General features: G+C 49.1%; 1 protein-coding gene across 1 annotated transcript in view; it reads left to right on the top strand.

Annotated features, from left to right (window-relative positions):
* The window catches only part of ILK (integrin linked kinase), a 443,090-nt gene extending 426,564 nt beyond the window's left edge, over nucleotides 1-16,526 (top strand). The window contains exon 13 of the mRNA XM_069640469.1: nucleotides 13,417-16,526. Within this exon, the coding sequence (XP_069496570.1) occupies nucleotides 13,417-13,566 (150 nt within the window). The 3' untranslated portion in view covers nucleotides 13,567-16,526. The remainder of the gene's footprint in view (nucleotides 1-13,416) is intronic.
* The last annotated feature ends 4,973 nt before the right edge of the window (nucleotides 16,527-21,499 follow it).

Raw genomic sequence — 21,499 nt, 5'->3', positions numbered from 1 at the left:
TAAACCGCTTCACTGACTGGCTGGGGAGCCTATCTGGGCAATTTACAAACCAGTGGGGTGTGATCGTGGGCAGAAGCCTGTCTACACATAAATGGGCCTCAGTCATGGGGACAAGAGGGAGGATGTCTGGAGGACTCCTGCGGCAGCAATTTGGAAGTCGTCGGCAGCTACTGGCTCTTTTTGGATCACCAGCACTTTGCGGTTTCAGCGCTCGGTAAACGGCACCACTGTGCATCTTGAATACGGTTGGGATTCCTTCACTCCTTGAGTCAGCACTCTGGTGAGGAGACTTGAGCTCTGGTCGTCCTGCTTCTGGAGGGTCCTGGGAAGACTCCTGGAACTTCTGGCCAGCTTGCAGACGTTGCACTCGACTATGGATTTCTCGACCCCTGGCACTCTTTTCCTGCAGCAGCAGAAAAGTACAGCCAGTCGGGGAGAATGGTCCAGTGGAGTTCGACTCGGGGTTAGTTGGTCCCACTAACCCAAGGGAAGAAGTCGTTCCTTGCAGAGCTTCTCTTGTCGATCAGAAAAAGGAGTTTCAGCACAGCAGCAGAGCTTCACCAGGCAATTCAAAGGTCCAGGAGGATGCAGCAAGCTTCGTTCATGGTTTCTTCGTCGGGTTGTTCTTCCCAGTGGTAGACTTTGGCTGTAGTTCCCAAACTCTCACCTTTTAAGCATGTTTCTCCCATTCATGCACAGCTTAGCTGTCACTCAACCAGCAGGGTAGCTGTCCTGTCCTGTCACGACAGCCAGCCAGCCAATCGGACTAGGTGCATGCAGGCATTCCTAAAGACAAATGACGGAGGAGACTTTCCAGACACACTGGAGCCAGAGGCGGATTTTAGTACTGAAGCCTGCCAAAGGCAAAATGAACAAAAGGCTCAAACCTGGTTTGGCGCGCAGAGTGAAACCCAAGAAAGATCTCACAAACAGAAAATGGCAAAAAAAGAAGACCGGGCCATTTTGACAAAATGGTCACTCATGGGTGTTGTAATGCAGCTGAGAATCCAGCCTGTGGTAGAAAAGCACAATGGTAGGAAAATTAAACCACTGCCACAGCCATTTAAAGTCGTGAGGGTAACATACAAATGTTTACATGAGTACACTTCAAAATACACTCTTTCTAAATAAGTAAGTATCCTTTTGGGATGGCACACAGACACGTCCTACACCCTGAGGTGACTTTAGTAACTCGGATACTGTGGACATTAATCTACCACTGTTTGCATTTAGTATCCGATTTAAGAGTTTGTCAAAGGAAAAAGATTATTAGAACAGCACAAGAGCACACAAATATTCTGTAGCAGATAAGTAACCCACTTTGCCCCCCAAATGCAAAGTTAGTTAACTCCTTCCTGGAGGGAAGACAAAACACAATGTCAGAGGGAAGAAGAGACATTCAGGGAGCCAGGCTTGGTCAAAGCCAATTGGGCAAAAGTCTAGGTGAGCTGAAGCACTTCTTACAGGTGAGTAAAAGTCTTGTACAATGTTTTAGAAGTCTTTGTAGAAAAGAATTCAAAGCACGGCCACAAGCTGTTTGGGCTTGTGAAGTAACGTAGCTGTCAGCAACTCTACATGGCAACCACACCAGTCTCACCAACAGAGAACAAGTGCAGTTACACAACAAGAGGTAGGTTTTCTCAGGCTGTACTGTACCTTTAGGTTGAAGAAAAGTGCAGCAGATGGTTTCTGTTCCTGTGCAGCTCTGCAGATCCTCGTGTTCCTGGCCCTCAGTCATGGGGACAAGAGGGAGGACGACTGGGGAATCCTGCAATGGGACGGTCACAGACCGTAACCAGCAATCTTCAAACAAGTATCACTTTGTGTGTTTCAGCTCCTCGCGTCTACTGATAATAGCAACACTGCGGTTCTTGGTTGTCTAGATAGGCTTTCCTTGGATCTGGGGTCCAGCACTCTGTTGAGGTGGCTTAGGCTCGGTCAGTCCTGCTTCCTGGGAGTCCGGAGGATCTTCCTCAAGCTCTTGGCCAGCTTAAAAGTAACGCACATGATCTGGTGTTCCTCTCCCTGGCTATTCAGTTCTAGCAGCAACTGCAGTGGAATTTCAACCAGCTCCGAGAGGATGTCCAGGTGGCTTACTTTGGAGTTGATTGGTCTCACCAACTCAAGGGGAGCAGGCCTCCTTGCAGGGCTTCTCTAGTCTAAACAAATTTGGAGCTTCAGCACAGCAGCAGGGCTTCACCGGGCAAACCAACGGTCCAGGAGTTGCAGCAGGCGTCTCTTCCAATTTCTTTTTCGAATTCCTTCGTCCAGTGGTCAACTCTGCCTTCCAAGCCAAAAAGCCTCTCCTCTTGTGCAGGTTTCTCCCATTCATTCCAGCCTAGCTGTCAGTCACCCAGCAGAGTGGCTGTCCTTGCCGGACAACCAGCTGGCCAATCCCCTAAGAGTGCATTCCTGTCTCCTAGCAGACTAAGCACAGGGAATTTCACTGACCTCCCTCGCTTCCTGCCCCCGCCAGACACCCTGGAGCCAGAGGTGGGTTTCACTTGTGAATCCCACCAAAGACAAAACAAACAAAGGAACCAAACCTGGTTTGGCAGGCAGAGTAAATCTCGAGAAGGACCTTTCCACAAAGAAATGGCGAAAAAAGACTGGGGCCATTTTGACAAAAATTGCACCATTGGGTGCTTTACAACAGCTGTGAACGCAGCCCGCGGTAAATGCACACCACGGTAGTTAAAAGTAAACCACTGCCACCAGCCATTCATCAAGGAAAGGGTAACATAAAAAATGTTACATGAGAAGCTAGACAAAGGGGATACTAAGTAACCCCTCCAGCACCCTATTGTAGGATAGTGTGTGCTGGGTCTAGAAAGTTTACAATGTAAGTAAAGTCAATTTCACTTCACTGCTTTTGAAACAGTAGTTTATCCAAGAGAAGGTGTTTAAACCTTGGGAAATCTAAAACGACTTCTCTGTGTCACTGCACTAAAGGTGCTGTGTGACACAATGTAAAATGATGCCTATGGAGTTTGTCAGACTCCATAACCAAAAGAAACACAGACAGAAAACACATAGAAAGTTCAAAGTCCCAAACTTCAGCAAAATAGCTGGGGGTCTCTATGGTAGGAGGAATTTAGCACTAAACTGAAAATTCTTCCTAACACAAATTATCCAGGAAACCAGCCAATCAGCACTCATGTTACATTCAAAATGTGGGGGTTGGCTGACCTTTCAGGACAGTGTAACGCTCACCTTGTATCCACAGGGACGCCACCCGACTGGTCCGGAGCGCTTCTGGAGCTGGTTCACCTCCCCCGGGGACTCGCGCCGTGGGCTTATCCTGGAAGACAGGAGTTCGGTTTTAGCTGCAATCACCTCCTCCGAGGCCAGCCTCCCAAGTGTTCCCCTTGTGACCCCCTCGGAGCCTCTCTCACCTTGTATTTCGTTAAGGTGCGCTCTCCGTCCTGCCGTTCTGTGCAGAGGTGCATTGTGGTTGGGCACCCTTCACCGAGTTACTACACTCGCATGGGCCCGGGAGTCCAGGCCGGCTGCGACTCCCCTCTTGAGGTAAGTCTTGAGTTTTTGAAGAATGAGTGTCCGCAATTGTTATTGCCCTGTTGACCTTCTCCTTCTCTCATTGATGCAGAAGTGTGATGGAGACTTTGAGCTGATGGAGAGGGCAGTGCCCGAGAAGGTAAGAGAATGCGCAAATCGCTGCACTGTGAGCGTCTTTGAATAAGGCTAACCTGTGTTGTCCGTCCTTATAAGTCACCGAGAAGTCCTGGAAGGTATGCGGCCAGATGGAAGCGGAGCGTAGGATGGAGGATGTCGGGGCACCAGTCGAACTTCAGGAGAGCTTCGGTAAGTAGCGGAGTCTATAGATGATGATGTCGGAGGACGAACACTTACTAATTATTTCCCTTCTGGTCTCTCCTCTCTAGGATGTTGCTCGCTGAGGAAGATGAGGTCTAGAGAAGATTCCGGAGTGAGCGAGGTGCTGGATGCAGAACAATTAAGGAGTAATAACAGTGTTGTTCTTCTCTCAGATGATGCAGGCCAAGGATGCTGTGAGCAGGTCGTGGTGAACGTCACGCTGCAAGTGCAGAACAACATGAAGCTCGTGCCTTAGCTTGGCCGTGGCTTAAATAGCCAGCAGGTATTCCAGGTGCCTCTAGGGCGGACCACGCCCTGGATGCTAGACTGCATGATGCAGTTCCACGTCGATCCTTGTGGGGGCAGCCATGTTGGTCCATTCCCCAATAGAAACTCCACATGCCATATGAGCCCGGCGCCAGCGGCGCCATGACTGGGTCCAGGACAGGGCATGGTTGGGCCCTTGGGGCTTTGCAGGAATACTGGGGCGAGGGCCAGAGGCCCCGAGTTCCCAGGCCAGGCGTAAAGTTAGTGACAGCTCTCTCCCTCCCTCCCCCACCCCAAGGCCCCTCTCAGGGTGGTCCGTCTGTCTGGTCCCGGCTTGGTGGGGTACTCTTGGTGGAAACGCTGAATCAGGCGTGGAGCATGAATGTAATCACTGGGCTCCCATGTCCTGTCCTGCGGACCCTATCCTTTCCAGTCCACTAGGTAGTAGAGTTTCGTTCTAACCTACTTGGAATCCAGGATGTCTTTTACCTCAAATTCTGGTTCTCCTTGAATTATCACAGGCCCTGGTGGGGTAGTTACTCGGGTTTCAGGATGAACGGGTTTCAAGAGGGTTACGTGAAACACTGGATGTATCTGCATGTGGGTTGGCAACGTCAGCTTTACCGCAGCTGGGTTTATGATGGATTTGATTGGGAACGGTCCTAAAAACCGTGGACGGAATGTCCGGGTTCCCTTTAGAGGTACATGTTTGGAGGCTAACCATACCATGGCCCCTATTTGGTAGTCGGGGCCCTTTGTGTGATGCTGGTCCGTGTACTACTTTTGGCGGGCTTTGGCTTGCTGCAGATGTTCTTTGGCTCTCATGAAGGCCTGTGAAATAGTTGTGTGTAGATTTGTGATGGCTGGCATTTCCAGAATCGTGGGGCTGTCCAGTTCTGATGTGCGTGGGTGTCTGCCATATACAGTAAAGAACGGCGTTTGCCCGTTGCTTCTATCTAGGGAGTTGTTATAGGCATACTCAGCAATCCATAATGGATCCTTCCAACTCCCTTCTGCTTGGTGAAGCATGCAACGCAAGTATTGATCGAGCATTTGATTCGTCCTCTCCGTTTGACCATCCGTTTGGGGGTGATGGCTAGTGGATAATCAGATGTCTATTTGGGCCATCGAGCAACACTTCCTCCAGAGGTTTGACACGAATTGGGTACCTTGATCTGAAATCAAGACTGATGGGAACCCGTGCAGCCGTACCACATGTTCTAGGAAGGTTCTAGCGAGACCCAATGCGTTTGGTAGCCCTTTGAACGGGAAGAAATGAGCCATCTTGGAGAACATGTCCACGATCACTAGGATAGTGTTATAACCTTGGCAGGAGGGTAGGTCGGTGATGAAATCAAGTGATAACGTGTGCCATGGAGCTGGCGGAATGTCCAATGGTTGTAGAGGTCCAGCAGTTCTTTGCTTTGTTGACTTTTTCTGAGCACAGATACCACAGGAAGTGATGAATTGAATTATATCTTTGCGCCACGTTGGCCACCAGTAACTCAGTTTCACCTTGGCCAGGGTCTTGGCAATTCCCGGGTGGCCTTCCATGAGGGAGTCGTGATATTTTGAGATGACCTGTTCTTGAAGTTCTTTTACAGGCACGAATAGCCGATTTCTGTAGTAAGGCAGTTGGTCTTTAACGCTATAGTGTTCTCCTCTTGAACCCCACTCTCGTAGCTGGTCCTGAGTTAATACTTGCCGGACTTCATACAGCAACTCGTCTTGCGTCATTGTAGTTGTGATGCCCAAGAGTCTTTCCCCTGGAATGATGGCCACGAAGTCGGGAGGTGTATACACCACCTCATCGGTGCCCATGCATGAAAGGGCGTCAGGCGTGCCATTTTTTACTCCTGGTCGATACGTGATTACATAGCCGTACTCCGCGAAGAATAGGGCCCATCGTAGTTGTCGAGAAGATTGAGCCTTTGCACCTTTCAGGTATTGTAGGTTCCGGTGGTCCGTTATCATGGTGATTGTATGACTGGCTCCCAACAGATAGTGTCGCCAGGCCTTGAAAGTGGCCTTTATGGCCAGTAGCTCCTTATCCGTGATGGCATAGTTGAGCTCAGGTGGCGAGAATTTTCGTGACCAGAACGCCACGGGATCTAGCTGGCCAGTGTGTGGGTCCCTTTGTGATAACACAGCACCCATCACCATACTGGAAGCATCAATCTCCACCACATATGGAAGGTCCGGGCGTGGATGTCGTAAATTGGCGCGGTGGTGAATTTTGCCTTGAGTTCCTGAAAGGCCTTTTCGGCCTCCTACTGTCCATTGAAACGTTTTGTTACACTTCCTTAATAGCTATGTGATCGGGTGTACTATTTGCGAGAATCCTGGGATGAAACGGCGGTAAAATTTTGCAAAACCTAGCATGCTCTGGACTCCCTTGAATGAGGTTGGGGCTGGCCAATTGAGGACGGCATCCACCTTGTGCACATCCATTCGGATTCCTTTTGGAATGAGGATAAAACCCAGGAATTCCACTTCCATAACGTGGAATGAGCATTTCTCAAGCTTGGCGTAGAGATGATGTTGACGGAGTTTGGTAAGAACGGACCGTACATGCCTGACATGATCTTGTTCTGAAGCCGGATACACCAAGATGTCATTGATGTAGACTAAGGCGCAGACATCAATCAGTTCTCTCAGAACATCGTTCATGAAGTATTGAAATGTGGCTGGGGCATTGCATAGGCCGAACGGCATCACTTGGTATTTGTGTAAGACGTATTTGGTTCGGAACGCCGTTTTCCACTTGTCCCCTTTAATGCTCACAAGATGGTAGGCCCCGCCTAAGGTCTAATTTTGTGTACATTTGGGCTTCGTTGACTTGGTCTAGCAGCTCCTGCATCAGAGGTAGGGGGTTAGCGGTTCTTGACGGTGACTTGGTTCAATGCACAGTAGTCAATGCAAGTCCTCAATTCGCCTTCCTTCTTTGGTACAAAGAATAAGGGAGACGTTGCCGCTGACTTCGAAGGGCGGATGAAACCGTTGGCCAGGTATTGCTTCAGATATGTTTTCAGATGTTGGTTCTCAGGTTCGGTGAGCTCGTAGATACGGGCACACGGAATTCGGGCTCCAGGTATCGGGTCGATCTGGCAATCGTAGGGCCTGTGGGGTGGCAAGGTATTCGCTTGCTCCTTTTGGAACACGCCTTGAAAGTCCTGGTATTGAATTGGTAAGGTAGCAACCGCACCTAGGACACTTATCGTACCTTCCTGGACAGGTGAACTGGCATGCTTCCCTTTTCTCCCTTTGGGATAGCAGGTGTGTGTGCAGTCGTGGGAGAAGACCAACTCTCGGGCATGCCAGTTGATCCGTGGATTGTGCGTGACCAGCCACGGCATTCCTAAGATTAACCGGAACTGCTGTGCTTTGATGAGGTCAAAGGTGGTAGTTTCCTGATGGCCATCTTCACATAAGAGAGCGAGTTCTGTGGTACACTCTGACACAGGACCGGAGGGGATTCCGGTGCCATCTACAGTGGTTACAGTCTCTGTGATGGGCTTCGAACAGAGTGGGAGCCCCATCTTTGCTGCAAGATCCTGGTCCATGTAATTCCCCACTGCTCCGCTATCAATGTACGCTTCTAATGAATGCATCTTTGATGGCTGTTGATGGGTGATTAGGATCACGGGCAAGGCAAAATGGGAGGTCTGTAGTTGGATTTCTTTGCTCGACAATTGGACCGCTACAATTGCCGGGCTTGGTAGTTTTCCGACTCCTCCCTTGGTTTCTCATTGTCTGTGGCCCCTACGGTGGTTCTTGGTGGTTTAACTGGACATTCCTTAAGGAAATGGCCAGCTTTTCCGCAGTACAGGCATAGCTGCTGTTCTCTCCTCTTATCCCGTTCAGCTTTGGTTAAAGGAGGCCTAACCCCCCCTGGTTGCATTGGTTCCGTGGTGCCATCAGATCCCCGCTGGGCATGCTCCTTGGGGCGCACGAACATGGGCCGTGCATCCGGTTTGCTTCGGTCTATTCTCCGATCTTGCAAACGGTGGTCGAGTTGCACCACCAGATTTATGAATTCGGCACAGTCCTTGGGTGGGTCCACTACTTGGGCCAATACGTCTTTTAACTCCCCTCGCAAGCCCCGGTGGAACAAAGTGGTCCGTTTCTCCTCCGGCCATTCTGCTTTGACTACCAGTCTATTAAAGGTGGCTATGTACGCCAACCGATCCTGGTTTCCTTGTCGAAGGGACAAAAGTACGTTATCCAAAGCCTGCCATGGGAGCGATGGGCGAAGAGTTTTTCCAGCTCCTGCTGAAAGCCCCTGAAATCGTATAACAGTGGATCATCCCGGCTGATAAACGGCACCGACCAATCTGCTGCACTACCACTCAAGTAGGATAAAACAAAGGCCACACGCGATTGGTAATTGGGAAACGCCCCAGGTCTGCACAAAAAGTGGAGGCGACACTGATTCATGAAGGTCGCGTATCTTCGAGGTTCCCCCGAGAAACGCTCCGGTGGAGCTAGTGGTACTGTCCCAGGTAGATTGATCTGGACCGGATTGCTCGTTGGAGTTGGCATTGATGGGCTGATTCTGGGCAACGGGGCTTGACCGGCCTGCGATTGAAGGAGTTGTCTGCCAAGATAATCAGTTCGTTCTTTGGCCACAATTAGTTCTCTCCGCAGGGCGTTGGTTTCTTGTCTGGCTGAATGTACTTCTGCACGTAACTGCCCCAACAACTGGGCCAACTGGTCAGTTTTTGAGGTTTCCATACTAGGCCCCTGGCTGGATTATTATGTTTGGGCTTTGCGTTCTGTAACTCACCTTGTATCCACAGGGACGCCACCCGACTGGTCCGGAGCGCTTCTGGAGCTGGTTCACCTCCCCAGGGACTCGCGCTGCCGTGGGCTTATCCTGGAAAACAGGAGTTCGGTTTTAGCTACAATCACCTCCTTCAGTGCCCGCCTCCCAAGAGTTCCCCTTGCGACCCCCTCGGAGCCTCTCTCACCTTGTATTTCGTTTAGGTGCGCTCTCCGTCCTGCCGTTCTGTGCAGGGGCGCATTGTGGTTGGGCACCTTTCGCCGAGATACTTCACTGGCGTGGGCCCGGGAGTCCAGGCCAGCTGCGACTCCCCTCTTGAGGTAAGTCCTGAGTTTTTGAAGAATGAGTGTCCGCATTTGTTATTGCCCTGTTGACCTTCTCCTTCTCTCGTTGATGCAGAAGGGTGATGGAGACGTCAGGCTGATGGAGAGGGCAGTGCTCGAGAAGGTAAGAGAATGCGCAAAGCGCGGCACTGTGAGCGTCTTTGAATAAGGCTAACCTGTGCTGTCTTTCCTTACAGGTCGCCGAGAAGTCCTGGAAGGTATGCGGCCAGATGGAAGCGGAGCGTAGGATGGAGGATGTCCGAGCGGCAGTCGAACTTCCAGGAGAGCTTTAGTAAGTAGCAGAGTCTGGAGATGATGATGATGCAGGAAGACAAACGCTTACTAATTATTTCCCTTCTGGTCTCTCCTCTCTAGGATGTTGCTTGCGGAGGAAGACGAGGTCTAGAGAAGATTCCGGAGTGAGTGAGTTGTTGGATGCAGAACAGGTGAGGAGGAATAACGGTGTTCTTCTTCTCCCAGACGATGCAGGCCAAGGATGCTGCGAGCAGGTCGTGGTGAACGTCACGCTCCAAGTGCAGAACAACGCGAAGCGCGTGCCTCAGCTTGGGTGTAGCTTAAGTAGCCAGCAGGTATCCCAGGTGCCTCCAGGGCGGACCACGCCCTGGATGCTAGACTGCATGATGCAGTTCCACGTCGATCCTTGTGGGGGCAGCCATGTTGGTCCATTCCCCAATAGAAACTCCACATGCCCTATGAGCCTGGCGCCAAAGGCGCCAGGACTGGCTCCAGGACAGCCGAGAGGGGCATGATTGGGCCATTGGGGCTTTGCAGGAATACTGGGGCGAAGGTCAGAGGCCCCGAGTTCTCAGGCCAGGGGTAAAGATTGTGACAGACAGCAAGCCTCCCAGATGGAATTGGCTCCAGGCAGGCATGTCAGAAGAACAAGAACTGCAGAGTTTCAGACTCCTCCCTCATTTGCTGTCTTCACAGACACTCTCGAGCCTTGGTGGGATTCCTGAGGGATTCCTGCCAAAGACGAAAGTCAAACCAGGAGCCCCCCTGCTCCCCACCCAACACGGCAGATGGAGGACCAAAAAAGGACAAGCACACAAGAAAGGGTGAAAAAAGAAAGAAACCACTGTTTTAGGTCTATGGTGACCCTTCTGTGCAATACTGGAGCTGTGAACACAGCTCACAGGTAAAAATAACACAAGTCAGTAGAACACATCCACTTTCACCAGCTATTCAGGTATGCTTGTCACTGTTAAACAGAAATGTTACAGGAGCGGTGAGAAAGGAAATACTATGTAACCCTTCGCATTCCACATAAAGTGGGGTGTGCTGATCTCACAATAGAAAAAGGGCTCCCAGTAGCACTGCACAAAAGGTGGTGTTACAAAAGTATAGATTAAAGATGCCTTACAAAATATGACTCCATAAAAGTACAAAGGTAATGAACGAGGGTTCCCATATACAGAGTAACAGAATGAGTGGGAAGAAGGCTCCCACTCCAGGGAGAGACACAGAGAGAGACACAGACCCTCCCTCAACAAAGCAAAACCAATAAGGAAAACAAACCAGTTCTTTGTTTCCCTAACGGCCGAAGAGAAGGGGGACCCTGTCCCAAAGGCAACCATTTCTAAATGGATAGTAAAATGCATACAGCAGTGCTACATATTATCCAACAAGGAACTACCATTTACACCTAGAGTGCACTCTACACGTAGAACAGGGGCTACATTGGCTGTCATTGCAAATGTACATTTGCCCTGCAGTCTGTAAAACCGCTACATAATGTTCATTTCCCACCTTCACTCAACATTGCTGTGTCCACACACAAGCATGGAATAACTCAGGTGGGACAGACCATGTTAAAACATTTGTTTGCCTTTGTTCCTTCTAACGACCCAACTCCTTCTGGTACTCCTTGCTAGTCTATTCAACGCATGTGATTGTAAGCAGCTCCATAAGCCTCAGAAGATAATTATTACATACCTGTGATCGCCTTTCTGAGGCTTGTATCTGCTTAGATTTACATGTGCCCACCCTTCCTTCCCTCGATTAGACAACACATTTTTTCTCTTTTCACTACACACTTCATGGAGAAATAAAACAATCTGAGGACCTCGATGTGTGAAGTATAATGACTACAGTACATGTCACAGTAGGGATAGTATTACCAAGACGCCCCGTCAACATCCTTTTTCGAATTCGAAAATGTCATCCAATACTCTGCACCAACCACTAGATGTCGGTCTATGCAAAGCATGTGAATCTAAGCAGATACAAGCATCAGAAAGACTATTACTGGTATGTAATGTTCGTCATATATTGTGCTGGGGCTTGCATCTTTTCTTTTATCATATTGTCTTGGGTGAGACAGTGCTCTGTGTATAGTGATGAATGACCATCGCTAACCACACTTAACATTTTTTCCGAACATTCTAATCTAAAGAAGACTTTTTTACTGAACATCTCTGGAATTACAATTTGATATTGTTTCAGTGCTTTACATGTTTCACGCTTGCGTGCTGCTTCTGCGCTGTGAATTCAAACGGTCAAGTGTATATTGACACTGCTAAATGTCTGGTAATATAGTCCTATCTTGTGTGTCTTTTCACATGCTTTCATAATGGTACATGCTCCATCCTTTGTTTTGAATCCTGAACTGACACAGGTTAAGAGAAAACAGAAATATTAAATGTCAAATTACATGCTACATCAGACATTCCTTTAAATCATGTACTACAGTTTCATAAAAACAGAGCATGCTGGGCCAGTATCAGATGGTTTGATTCAAATCTAAATATTGTTCCTTCTGTTCTTCGTATTCCAAAATATTACCTTCAAATGATGATCATCTCAATCGGCTGATGCTTTAGACGAGTATGTGATCATGTGCACCTAACGTTTGCCCCCACACAAGGTTTTTCTTAATTTGCGCTACCCTCATTGCTTTATATGGTCCCATTCCCTTGTGCTAGATATCCTGTCTGTGGCGTAGAGCACAGAATTTAGAAGCGCAATAGTAGACACAAATGGTGATCCAATTACTGTTCTCTGTGATGTAATGGCCTTGCTCTCAAATGCTCGCTACCCACATTTGCGTTGTCTGTTATTGGTGGACACTGGGTAGGTTCCTCCATCATCCACGGAGGTTAGCGATCATAACCCCAGCTGAAATAAATATGTAGAATGCAAGGGTGCTAAAGGGAATTCCGATAAGTAACCCCCAACTTATTGACTGGGTAGGATTTGGAAACTCCTTTATACTGACTGTTGCTTAGTTCAGACCCATAATCGTGCTCCAAGCACAATTGTTTTCACAGATCACCATGGGGCGCACAGGGATACAAGAGTGGGTGGAACTGGCGTAGCTATGGGAAACACTGGACTTCCTTTGTACTAAAGATTTGTATCTGTTATGGCACTACTTCTAGTCCCACCGGAAGGCTGCATTGTCTTTTTGTTGGCCATATCCACTGGGACAAAAGTGCAGAGTAACTCCAGGTGTGTAAGATTGCCCATTCATCTCAGTTTGTTTTGAATTTGCATTACATTGGGTACTCTTATCGGTACCCAGAAGTTCACTCAAGGCACAGTGAAATTATTGATTCTAATAAGTAGCGATTTTAAAATAAGATTGGCTTTCTCATTGGTCCAAGTGCTTTCAGTGATTTAATTAGGCACTTGAGCAGCAGTCCCCTCGCAGTGAACTGACTGGAGACCCTCAGCTGCTCATCTGGGCAGGGCATATGGTGCTGGGATGAATGGAAAGCAGCTAATCCGGTAATAGGAAGTATCCCAAAGAGCAAGTATAACCCCGTTCAGCACAAAGGGGCCTTAGTGCCAACAAGCCCAGGGCCTATTCGTTTTTTGGTCAGGGTGATACTTGGCTCTCCCGTGAGATGACAAAGCGTGTCTCTGGTCCTGGTTACTGTCTGTGCACCTTAGAGTTGTTTAGAGGTTCTGTAGGAGGTAGGCAGCTGCTAACGAGGTCTCCCAGCCCCAGTTGATGTGTAGTGTTGAGAGGTAGGTGGTGTTTTCAGGTTAGGCCGACTGTGGTGCTGAAGTCTTCCCCGGATGTGCAAGACTGCACTAGATGTCCTTTAAGTGAAAGTTGTGCATGTTGGCAGTCCCTGGAAGGATCTGCGCTTAGGTGGGGTGGAGACTAAGGACTGTTTTTCGCTTTTCGCTCCTGTTCATAGAGTACTGCCACCTCATGCCCATGTTTCTTTTGTACTGCAGGTTTCGCTGGAGGGATTACGGCCCACTATCCCGCCGGGCATCTCCCCACACATCTGCAAACTCATGAAGATCTGCATGAACGAGGACCCAGCCAAAAGACCAAAATTTGACATGATCGTGCCTATCCTTGAAAAGATGCAGGACAAATAAGTGTCTTCCACAAACTGTGCCAGCTATCCGCGACACACTGCTAACCCTTGTGGAGGCAGTGCTGCACCGCTTTCTATCACTTACAGAGAGGGGGTGTGCGGAACGGCTGCAGTAGGAGAACTGAAGGCATCATGCCTCCCTTCTAAATATGTACACCTGCTGTACCCACAATGCCGTGCTCCTGTTGGCCGACCGTCCTTCACGAACAGATTCTGAGCGGTAGAAGGAGACCAGATGCTGTATGGCTCTCCTATCCATGTGCTATGGAAACTGTCTGTAATTCGATGCCCATCCCCACCTCCTGTTGGCAGACCTCATGGAGGGAAAACAATTACATGGGTACATGAGGTGAAGCGCAGGATTTCCTCCTGTGCTGGTGCTCAGAATCCCCGTGATATACACTTTACTTAAGACCCCTACTTACTTTTCTGAACTACTGAGAACCTTGTGGCCTTTGTATGAGGGCTAAATGCACATCCTGGCTTGCATCATAACCAGGAGCGAGTATGACCCTACGCGTTCATTTGCCATACTCTCTACTGGTCTCAGCCAATATCAACAAAAAGATCTGTACCCTCACCTCCTTCCTCCCTGATCTCCTCTGTGCCTGGCTCCCGTTAAGTGCCTTTTATGGAACATTGCGCAGTGAGTTGTCCCCTCTACAAACCTATCAAATTGAGAGCATGCCTTTATCTGAATCCTCTCCAAGAGTAATCAATTAATCATGTCTATTACACACAGAAACTAACCAAGGGCTGAGTCTTCTTTTGGTACCCCATTACTAAAAGAGCTATTTTCGTAGAAAATATTCTAAACCGGGTATAGAGTCCAATTTAGCGAAGATATTGGTGTATGGCCAAAGTATCATTACTTGGACTTACTTTAAATGTTGATAACCAGAGTAAACCTCTCCTAGAGAACCATGACACCCACTTCAAAGTGTTACTGAATGTCATTTTCTGAGGGTCTTTGAATTCCAGATTGAAGGGGATAAAAGCCATGGTACATTGGATGGAAGCATGAATCTCATAGTGAGAAAGTAAAGATGCACACCTCTTCAGCAATTGGTCAGGTTGATTTCTCAGACGTGGCACTGGTTGGCTTCCACGAGATGGTATGTTTTCGAAAAAGAGGCGAATGTGAGCTCATCTTACAATGAACATAGAATGGTGAAATCCACTCTAACCAGCGAGGGTGCTAAGCGGAAACCCATTAACGGAGAGGTCCTCAAACAGAAAGCTAAAGCCCACAGTGGAGATTTAAATTTAGTTGATGAAATTATAGGGGTGGGGGGAGTGGGTGAGTGCAACATGTAATGCTTTATCCTCATCAGAGATCAGTAGAGGAAAAATGCTGCAGTTTGAGAATGTGACGAATCCGCACACATTATGCCTTATTCAAGATGGAATTCAAGAAGGACGAAGACTCAAGATGAAACGTGGAATCTACTATCTATTGAAAGTACTGGCCGAAGCCCACTTATCCAAGAACCAGCGCTAAGATAGCACCTACTCGTGTGCAACCAGTCGAGTCCACTTTGCATACAACAAAGACGGCAGCAAGCCCACTTCCAAAGGAATGATGGTGGTCTCTTTCTCTTTAAAGGGCTTTTTCCCTTCTGTGCAGTGTTATCTTCTGTGTTCCATGTGTATTTATCTCACATACATCTTGATAGCTTTATATTGTGTGGGAGGTGGACAAGTTTATTCATCAGGGCTGCCATTTACACGTTCATTGTAAGACTATCCAGTTTGCTTGTTGTCAGACCTTTCCGATGCCTTGTGAATGCAACACCACACCTGAGAACCCCCAATCAGCATGGTTGCATTTTGATTGTGTACTGGGGTCTAAAGTCTCCTCTTTTATGACCAACCAAACTCATTCACCTGCCTTTGTGATCAGCCCATACAAAATAATCGTTTGAAGTCATCTTAACCCTTATAACTAATCTTGAACCTCTGAAGTTGCTTTGGGACTTCAAATTATTTCCACCATACCCATCCAAAAGGCCCCTGTCAAGGAGAAATGCATAGAATGCTACCACTACTGTTACCACTTTACTTCCTGTCCGGTGTATGTCTGGAGAGGACGCCTAGTTCCTTCCCTTATGGTCAGGCTGTGCAGAAGCCCACGCCCCATCCCTTACTGTTTTGCACCGCTCAAGTGCTTTTCTTCACCTTGCTCACAAGCTCTGTGAGCTCTTGTCAGTTTCTCTGTTAAACTATGTGCGAGCTCCAATCTCCGCCTTTACTCTTTTCTTTTCCTGCTCCCTGTAGGAGGCCTCCACTTGCCCCTCAACACTAGGCCTTGACTCGGCCCCTTTTATCTTCACTGTGGCACTGACCGGGATCTGCAACCTTTGGCTCTCTAGATGTTTTTGTACTACAATTCCTATGATATCTGACTATTGAATTTTCTGGTTCGGGATGCTGGGAGTTGTAGTCCAAAACATCTGGAGAGCAAAGGGTTGCAGGCCCCTACCGTATGGGCTCCTTCAATGGTCACACTGTGTACGAGCTCACACACCCCTTGCTGCCTTATTCCACATATCCAAGTACTGTAGCTGGTGCCTCCTTCCCCTCTGTATTCAATCACCATGTGCCAACTTGTATCCTGGAACCCAAACACTTATGGTATATAAAGGAATTATTTTATTTATGTGTAACAGTGTTATTTTTTTGTATTTTTGCATTCTAATTTTGGTTCTGCATTTTACGGAATCCGTAACCTAGAAACTATGCAATGTCTGGTGTACTTGATGCCGTGCCAGGTTACGTATGCCTTAGCCATTATATTCTTTGTATCTCTGTATAAATCTATCTGTTACACATTGCTAGGGGTTGAGAGCGCTTACTTCACAGCTAATGCATTTATAAAAAGGGAACGCCTCACCTTTTAGAATGATTCTCCCCCTCGTTGCTGCCACACATGTATAATAAAGATCAACTTTAAAATATGAAGATGGTCTGCTTCTATCTCCTCAACGAAGACAAATAATGCTTTGGTGTACAGCAAATGCATAGCAGACTGGCGGCACGTGCAAGTGGATAACATTGGCATGTATACATTTATTACAATACACTATTGAACTTGTGTCATGTTTGGAAAATCCCACATACCACTGCTATGGAATAATTGCATAGAGCAAACTCAACAAGCAAGGTAGTATTATACTCCTGCGTCCCGTCCCCTTTCCTCCATACTTATGGGATATTCCGTCTAGTGGGACGGGACCAGAGCACTTTTGTAAAAAAGCATAACATTGAAAAATGTGTCTTTCTCTTTTTACATGGGGTACCGCACGTGGCCGTAACCCCGCCTTCCTGAGCTCCGCCCGCACATCGCCCTTTAGTCCTTTTCTCCGCGCGGTCGGGGCTGGACACACTTGCATCACCGGAAAATACATTTTTCTTCTTTCCGTTGTCCTTCTCTCCTGCTCCGGTTCTGCGGTCGTGTAGTCCTCTGTCTATGCCGGATCATTTAGGATTTGTATCGTGTCCCTCTTGCGAATGTTGTTTCGCTAGGGCGGATCCCCATTCTCTCCGGAGTGTCTGGGACCGGATCACCGTTGGGACTCTTGTTTCTACTGCGACTCCCTTTCGGTCTGGGCACTTCAGCGTCGTCTTCGTCAGTGGGAGGAAGTCTTCCAGCACGTTCCTCCACCGTATTTTCAACTCTCATAGACGGAAAGAAGAGACACTCGGTAAGTTACTTACTTTTCAGGGCACCCAGACCGGGGGACTCCTTCCCGGGGCCCTCCAGGTCCGGGAGGGGCTTCAAGAGCTCTACCAGGGTTTCCCCTAAGGTGCCTCGCAGGCCTAATAGGCGTAATGGTGTTTTCTCCAAGGGTTCACGCGAGGGGCCTGCCGACACCGGATTACGATCCGAGGTTCACCAATCAGGTGCTAATAGGCAGCCCAGTACTTCTGAGTTGTTTGGTACCGGAGTTCGCTCCGAGTTCTCATTGTCTGGTGCTTCCCATACAGACACCGGGGTGTGCCTTGAGGCCTGGATTGAGGCTTTCTGTACCGAACCACTGTTTGCGACCCCTCTCGGTGGAGCTGTTCAGACCGGACTCCGTTCCGAGGTTCCTCTTTTTGAGGCTAAGGTGTGTACCGACAGAACTGAGGTGGATTCCTCAACATTCCCACGCTCGCGGTGATACCGGTTCTGTTTAGGGGGCAAAAGGAGAGGTCTCTGACCATAACTACTCTGTTACCGGCTTTTCCGAGGTTCCTCTCTTGGAGGCTAATTCAAGGGACAGGTTGTCCAGTAAACATCCAATGCCCCATACTACCGGCTGGGCCGAGGATCCTTGTGTTGAGGCTAAAGTTTTGATCAATTCCCCTGACCAGTCTGTGGAGATGCCTGCCTCATCCACACATGTGACGCAGTTCTCCTCAGATGTTAACAAAATGGCGGGCCTTCCTGCGTGGTCTACGATGGCCATTTTGGATTCTTCCCTTACACCCATGCTATTGACGGCAGGTGCTAGGCACCTTCTTTTTGGTGAAAACCGCTTCCATGGGTTCGGATGCCACTACCGCATACGGTCTCGCTTCCTGGCAGCCTCTTCGTCAGAAGATGCTTTTTTCGGGAAGTTTCAGAGACTTATGCACTCTGACCCCATGAGGGAGTACTTTAAGGGCCTTGTAGCTCTGTCACTAGGGTTTCCCCTGAGGTGTCCCAAGGGCCTAACAGGCGTACCAGAGATTGCTCCGAGGGTTCTGACGGACCTGCCAGTACTGGACATTATTCTGAGGTTCACCATCACAGTGCTAAAGTTAAGCCCAGTTTGGCTGGGTGCTGGGATTCCAGGGTTCACCCTGAGGTCTCCGTTTCTGGAGCTTTCACGCTATAACTAGGTTGAAACCTGAGGTTCCTCTTGTGGAGGCTAAAGTCCATACTGAGTCCCGACTCAAGGCCCCTTTTAAGTGAGCTTTACGTACCAGGTTGTAACCTGAGATTTCTCTTGTACAGGCTAAAGTCTATATCGACAGAGAGGCCTTCTCAGAGGGTCTTGTCAGTGAGGTATTTTCCTCACCCGTCCCACACTCAGAATTGTGGTGGTACCTGTTCTGTCGAGGGGGCAAAGAGGGGGGGTCACGGACTGCATTCCCTCTGGTATCGGCTTGTCCGAGGTTCATCCGTTGGAGGCTAATTTTGAGACTTGTTCGAAGATATCGACTAAACATCTGAGACCACCCAGTACCGGCTCTGCCGAGGATCCTTGTAAGGCTAAAGTGTTACTTAAGTCTGCCGACTCTCCTGAGGAGGCGATTGCCTCAGCTACGCATGTGATGCAGTTCTCTTCAGGTAACGACAAAATGGCGGCCCAAGCTGCGTGGCCTACGGTGACCATTTTGGATACCTCCCATACACCTACGTTCGCAACATCTGGTGCTGGGAGCATTCCTTTCGGCAATAGTAACCTGTTCCGCCCTTCTTTGACCGGTGTGCGTGGGCTTCGCTGCCTCATACTATCTCGCTCCCTCCTGCTTTTGCTCCACTGATCTATGTGGACCTGGTTGTTGGTGGACCCTCCTGGCAACCATCCTCCATGTGCTTGGGGGGTGGGTTTGGTCCCTTACGAGCGGTTTCATCTTCAACACCTAAACTCTCGGCTGATGATGAGTTTTTTTTTTTCGGGAAGTTTCAGATGCTCATGAACTCAGACCCTATGAGGACGTATTTGAAGCGTCTTTTCACTCCTGTTCCAACCCCAGCTGCTCCGATTCGGTTTTTTCTTTTAAAACCTGAAGCGGTAGGTGTGGACCAGTCTTCTGTTCCCACCTCGTTGGGATGAGCCTTCAGAGGATGAGGACGGCGATGAGATGCCCCGCTCGGTGAGGGCATTCCATAACCGGGATTCCCCTGAGGTGCCTCAAAGACCTAAAAGGCGCACCAGTGTGTTCTCGGAGGGTCCCTCAGAGCACCTGCCAAAACCGGACGTGGTTCCGAGATTCACCATTTGTGTGTTAAGGTTCAGCTCAGTTCGTCTTTGGCTCTGGATACCGGGGTTTGCCCCGAGTGCTCCATTTCTGGCGCTTTCCACACTGATACCGGGGTACGCCCTGAGGTCTCAGTTTCTGGTGCTTGTCACACCAAGCCACGGCTCGAGGCCCCTCTTGAGGGAGCTATATGTCCCGTGTTAAAACCCCAGGTTCCACTAAATGCAATGCCAACAGAGTCGAGGGAGCCTCTAAGGGTCCTGTCGGTAAGGTACATTCCTCGACCGTCCCACGCTCAGGGTTGTGGTGGTACCGATTCTGTCGAGGGGGCAAAGAAGGTGATCAGCAACAGGCCTTCCAGTACTGGCTCTGCTGAGATTCCTCTGTTGGAGGCTTATCCTGGGTCATTTCCTAGGATGGCCACTAAACATCCTAGATCTGCCAGCACCGGCTCAGCCGAGGATCCTTGTTTCAAGGCTAAGTGTTTCTTAAGTCCCCTGACTCCCCTGAGGGGACAGTTGCCTCATTTTCTCCTATGATGCAGTTCTCTTCAGGTGTTGACTAAATGGCGGCCCAACCTCCTTGCTCCACAGCAGCCATTTTGAATACCTCCCTTACACCAACTTTCATGTCGACTGTTGCTGGGAGCTTTTCCTTTGGGGCCGAGCAGTTTTTTCCATGCTATGTGGACAACAAAGACCTATTTGTCGGTCCTGGCGGCAGCTTCAGCTAAGGCCCCTTGTACACAGAGGTCAGGGCCCCAGACTTGGTCCTTCTCTGGGATCAGGGGGTTTCAGGGTCTCGTGTGCACTGATCTGAAACTCCTGTTGGTAGCCCCACCTTAAGTGGCAGCGGCAACGTGATTGGTTTCCCCCACAGCCATCAGCCTCCTCTACAGGGACAGGTAATCTCACTGCTGACAAATCACCAAATTATATTTTTTGTCGGTTACAATACACTTTGGTGGGAGGACGAATCTCGTCTCATCTGGAGGCGTGGCAAACCATTACCGAAGACTGGTGGGGTTTGTCCATCATTTAGGTGGGTTTTTGCTTGCCATTTCATTTTACCCCACCTTTCAAACCTCTCTTCCAACAGATCGGGATGCCCTCCCTCAGAGCAGAGATGCAGAAACTTTTATACCTCAGAGCGGTGGAACCTGTTCCCCTCATGGAGCAAAGGAGGGGCTAGTACTGCTGTCCTTTCGCAGTGCTCAACCAGGCTAGCCTGTGCACTATCTTCGATCTTTTCGAGAGAAATTCAAGTTGATCACGCTCTGCCAAATAGTTTTCTCTTCGGAAGGGCGATTGCCTTAGTGTGGTGGTCTTCCAGGATTCGTAAATGCACATTCTAACTTAGAGCCTGCGTATGAAATTTCTGCGGTTCTCTGTGGGAGCAGAAGACTTCAGATTCGGGTACTCCTTTTGGTCTCTGCTCAGCGAGACGCACCGGAAACTCCTCTGAGGGGCCCTGCAGCGGTTTCCCAATACCGGATCTTCTTCCAAGGTACCCCATTTGGGGCTAAAGCTGACCCCAGTTCTGCTGTGGCTTTGGATACCAGGGTTCGCCCTGAGGCTTCTCCATCTGGAGCTAATTGTACCGAGTCTTGGCTCGAGGCCCCTCTTGAGGTGGCTATAAAACCAGGGTTAAACCTGAGGTTCCTCTGCTTGGGGCTAAATCGGTCACCAACAGAATTGAGAGTCCCTCATTGAGGGTCCTACCTGTAAGGTATATCCCTAAGCCTTTCCGCACGCACGGCCGTGGTGATACCAGTTCTGTTGAGGGGGCGAAAAAAGGCGGCCACGTACCACAGACCTTCCATCTGCCGTGTATCCTCCACTAGAGGCTAATTCAGGGGAAGCCCCTGACTTGTCGAGTAAACACCCTAGATCTGCCAGTACCGGCTCTGCCAAGGTTTCTCGTTTCAAGGCTAGGATGGCACGCAGGTCTCCTGACTCCCCTGAGGAGACTATTGCTCCACT

The sequence above is a fragment of the Ambystoma mexicanum genome, chromosome 7q (genome assembly GCF_040938575.1).
Source record: "Ambystoma mexicanum isolate Mex_15411 chromosome 7q, UKY_AmexF1_1, whole genome shotgun sequence".
NCBI classification, from domain to species: domain Eukaryota; kingdom Metazoa; phylum Chordata; class Amphibia; order Caudata; family Ambystomatidae; genus Ambystoma; species Ambystoma mexicanum.
The sequence above is the reverse complement of the archived record's forward strand: the minus strand, read 5'-3'. Positions and strand labels throughout refer to the sequence as shown.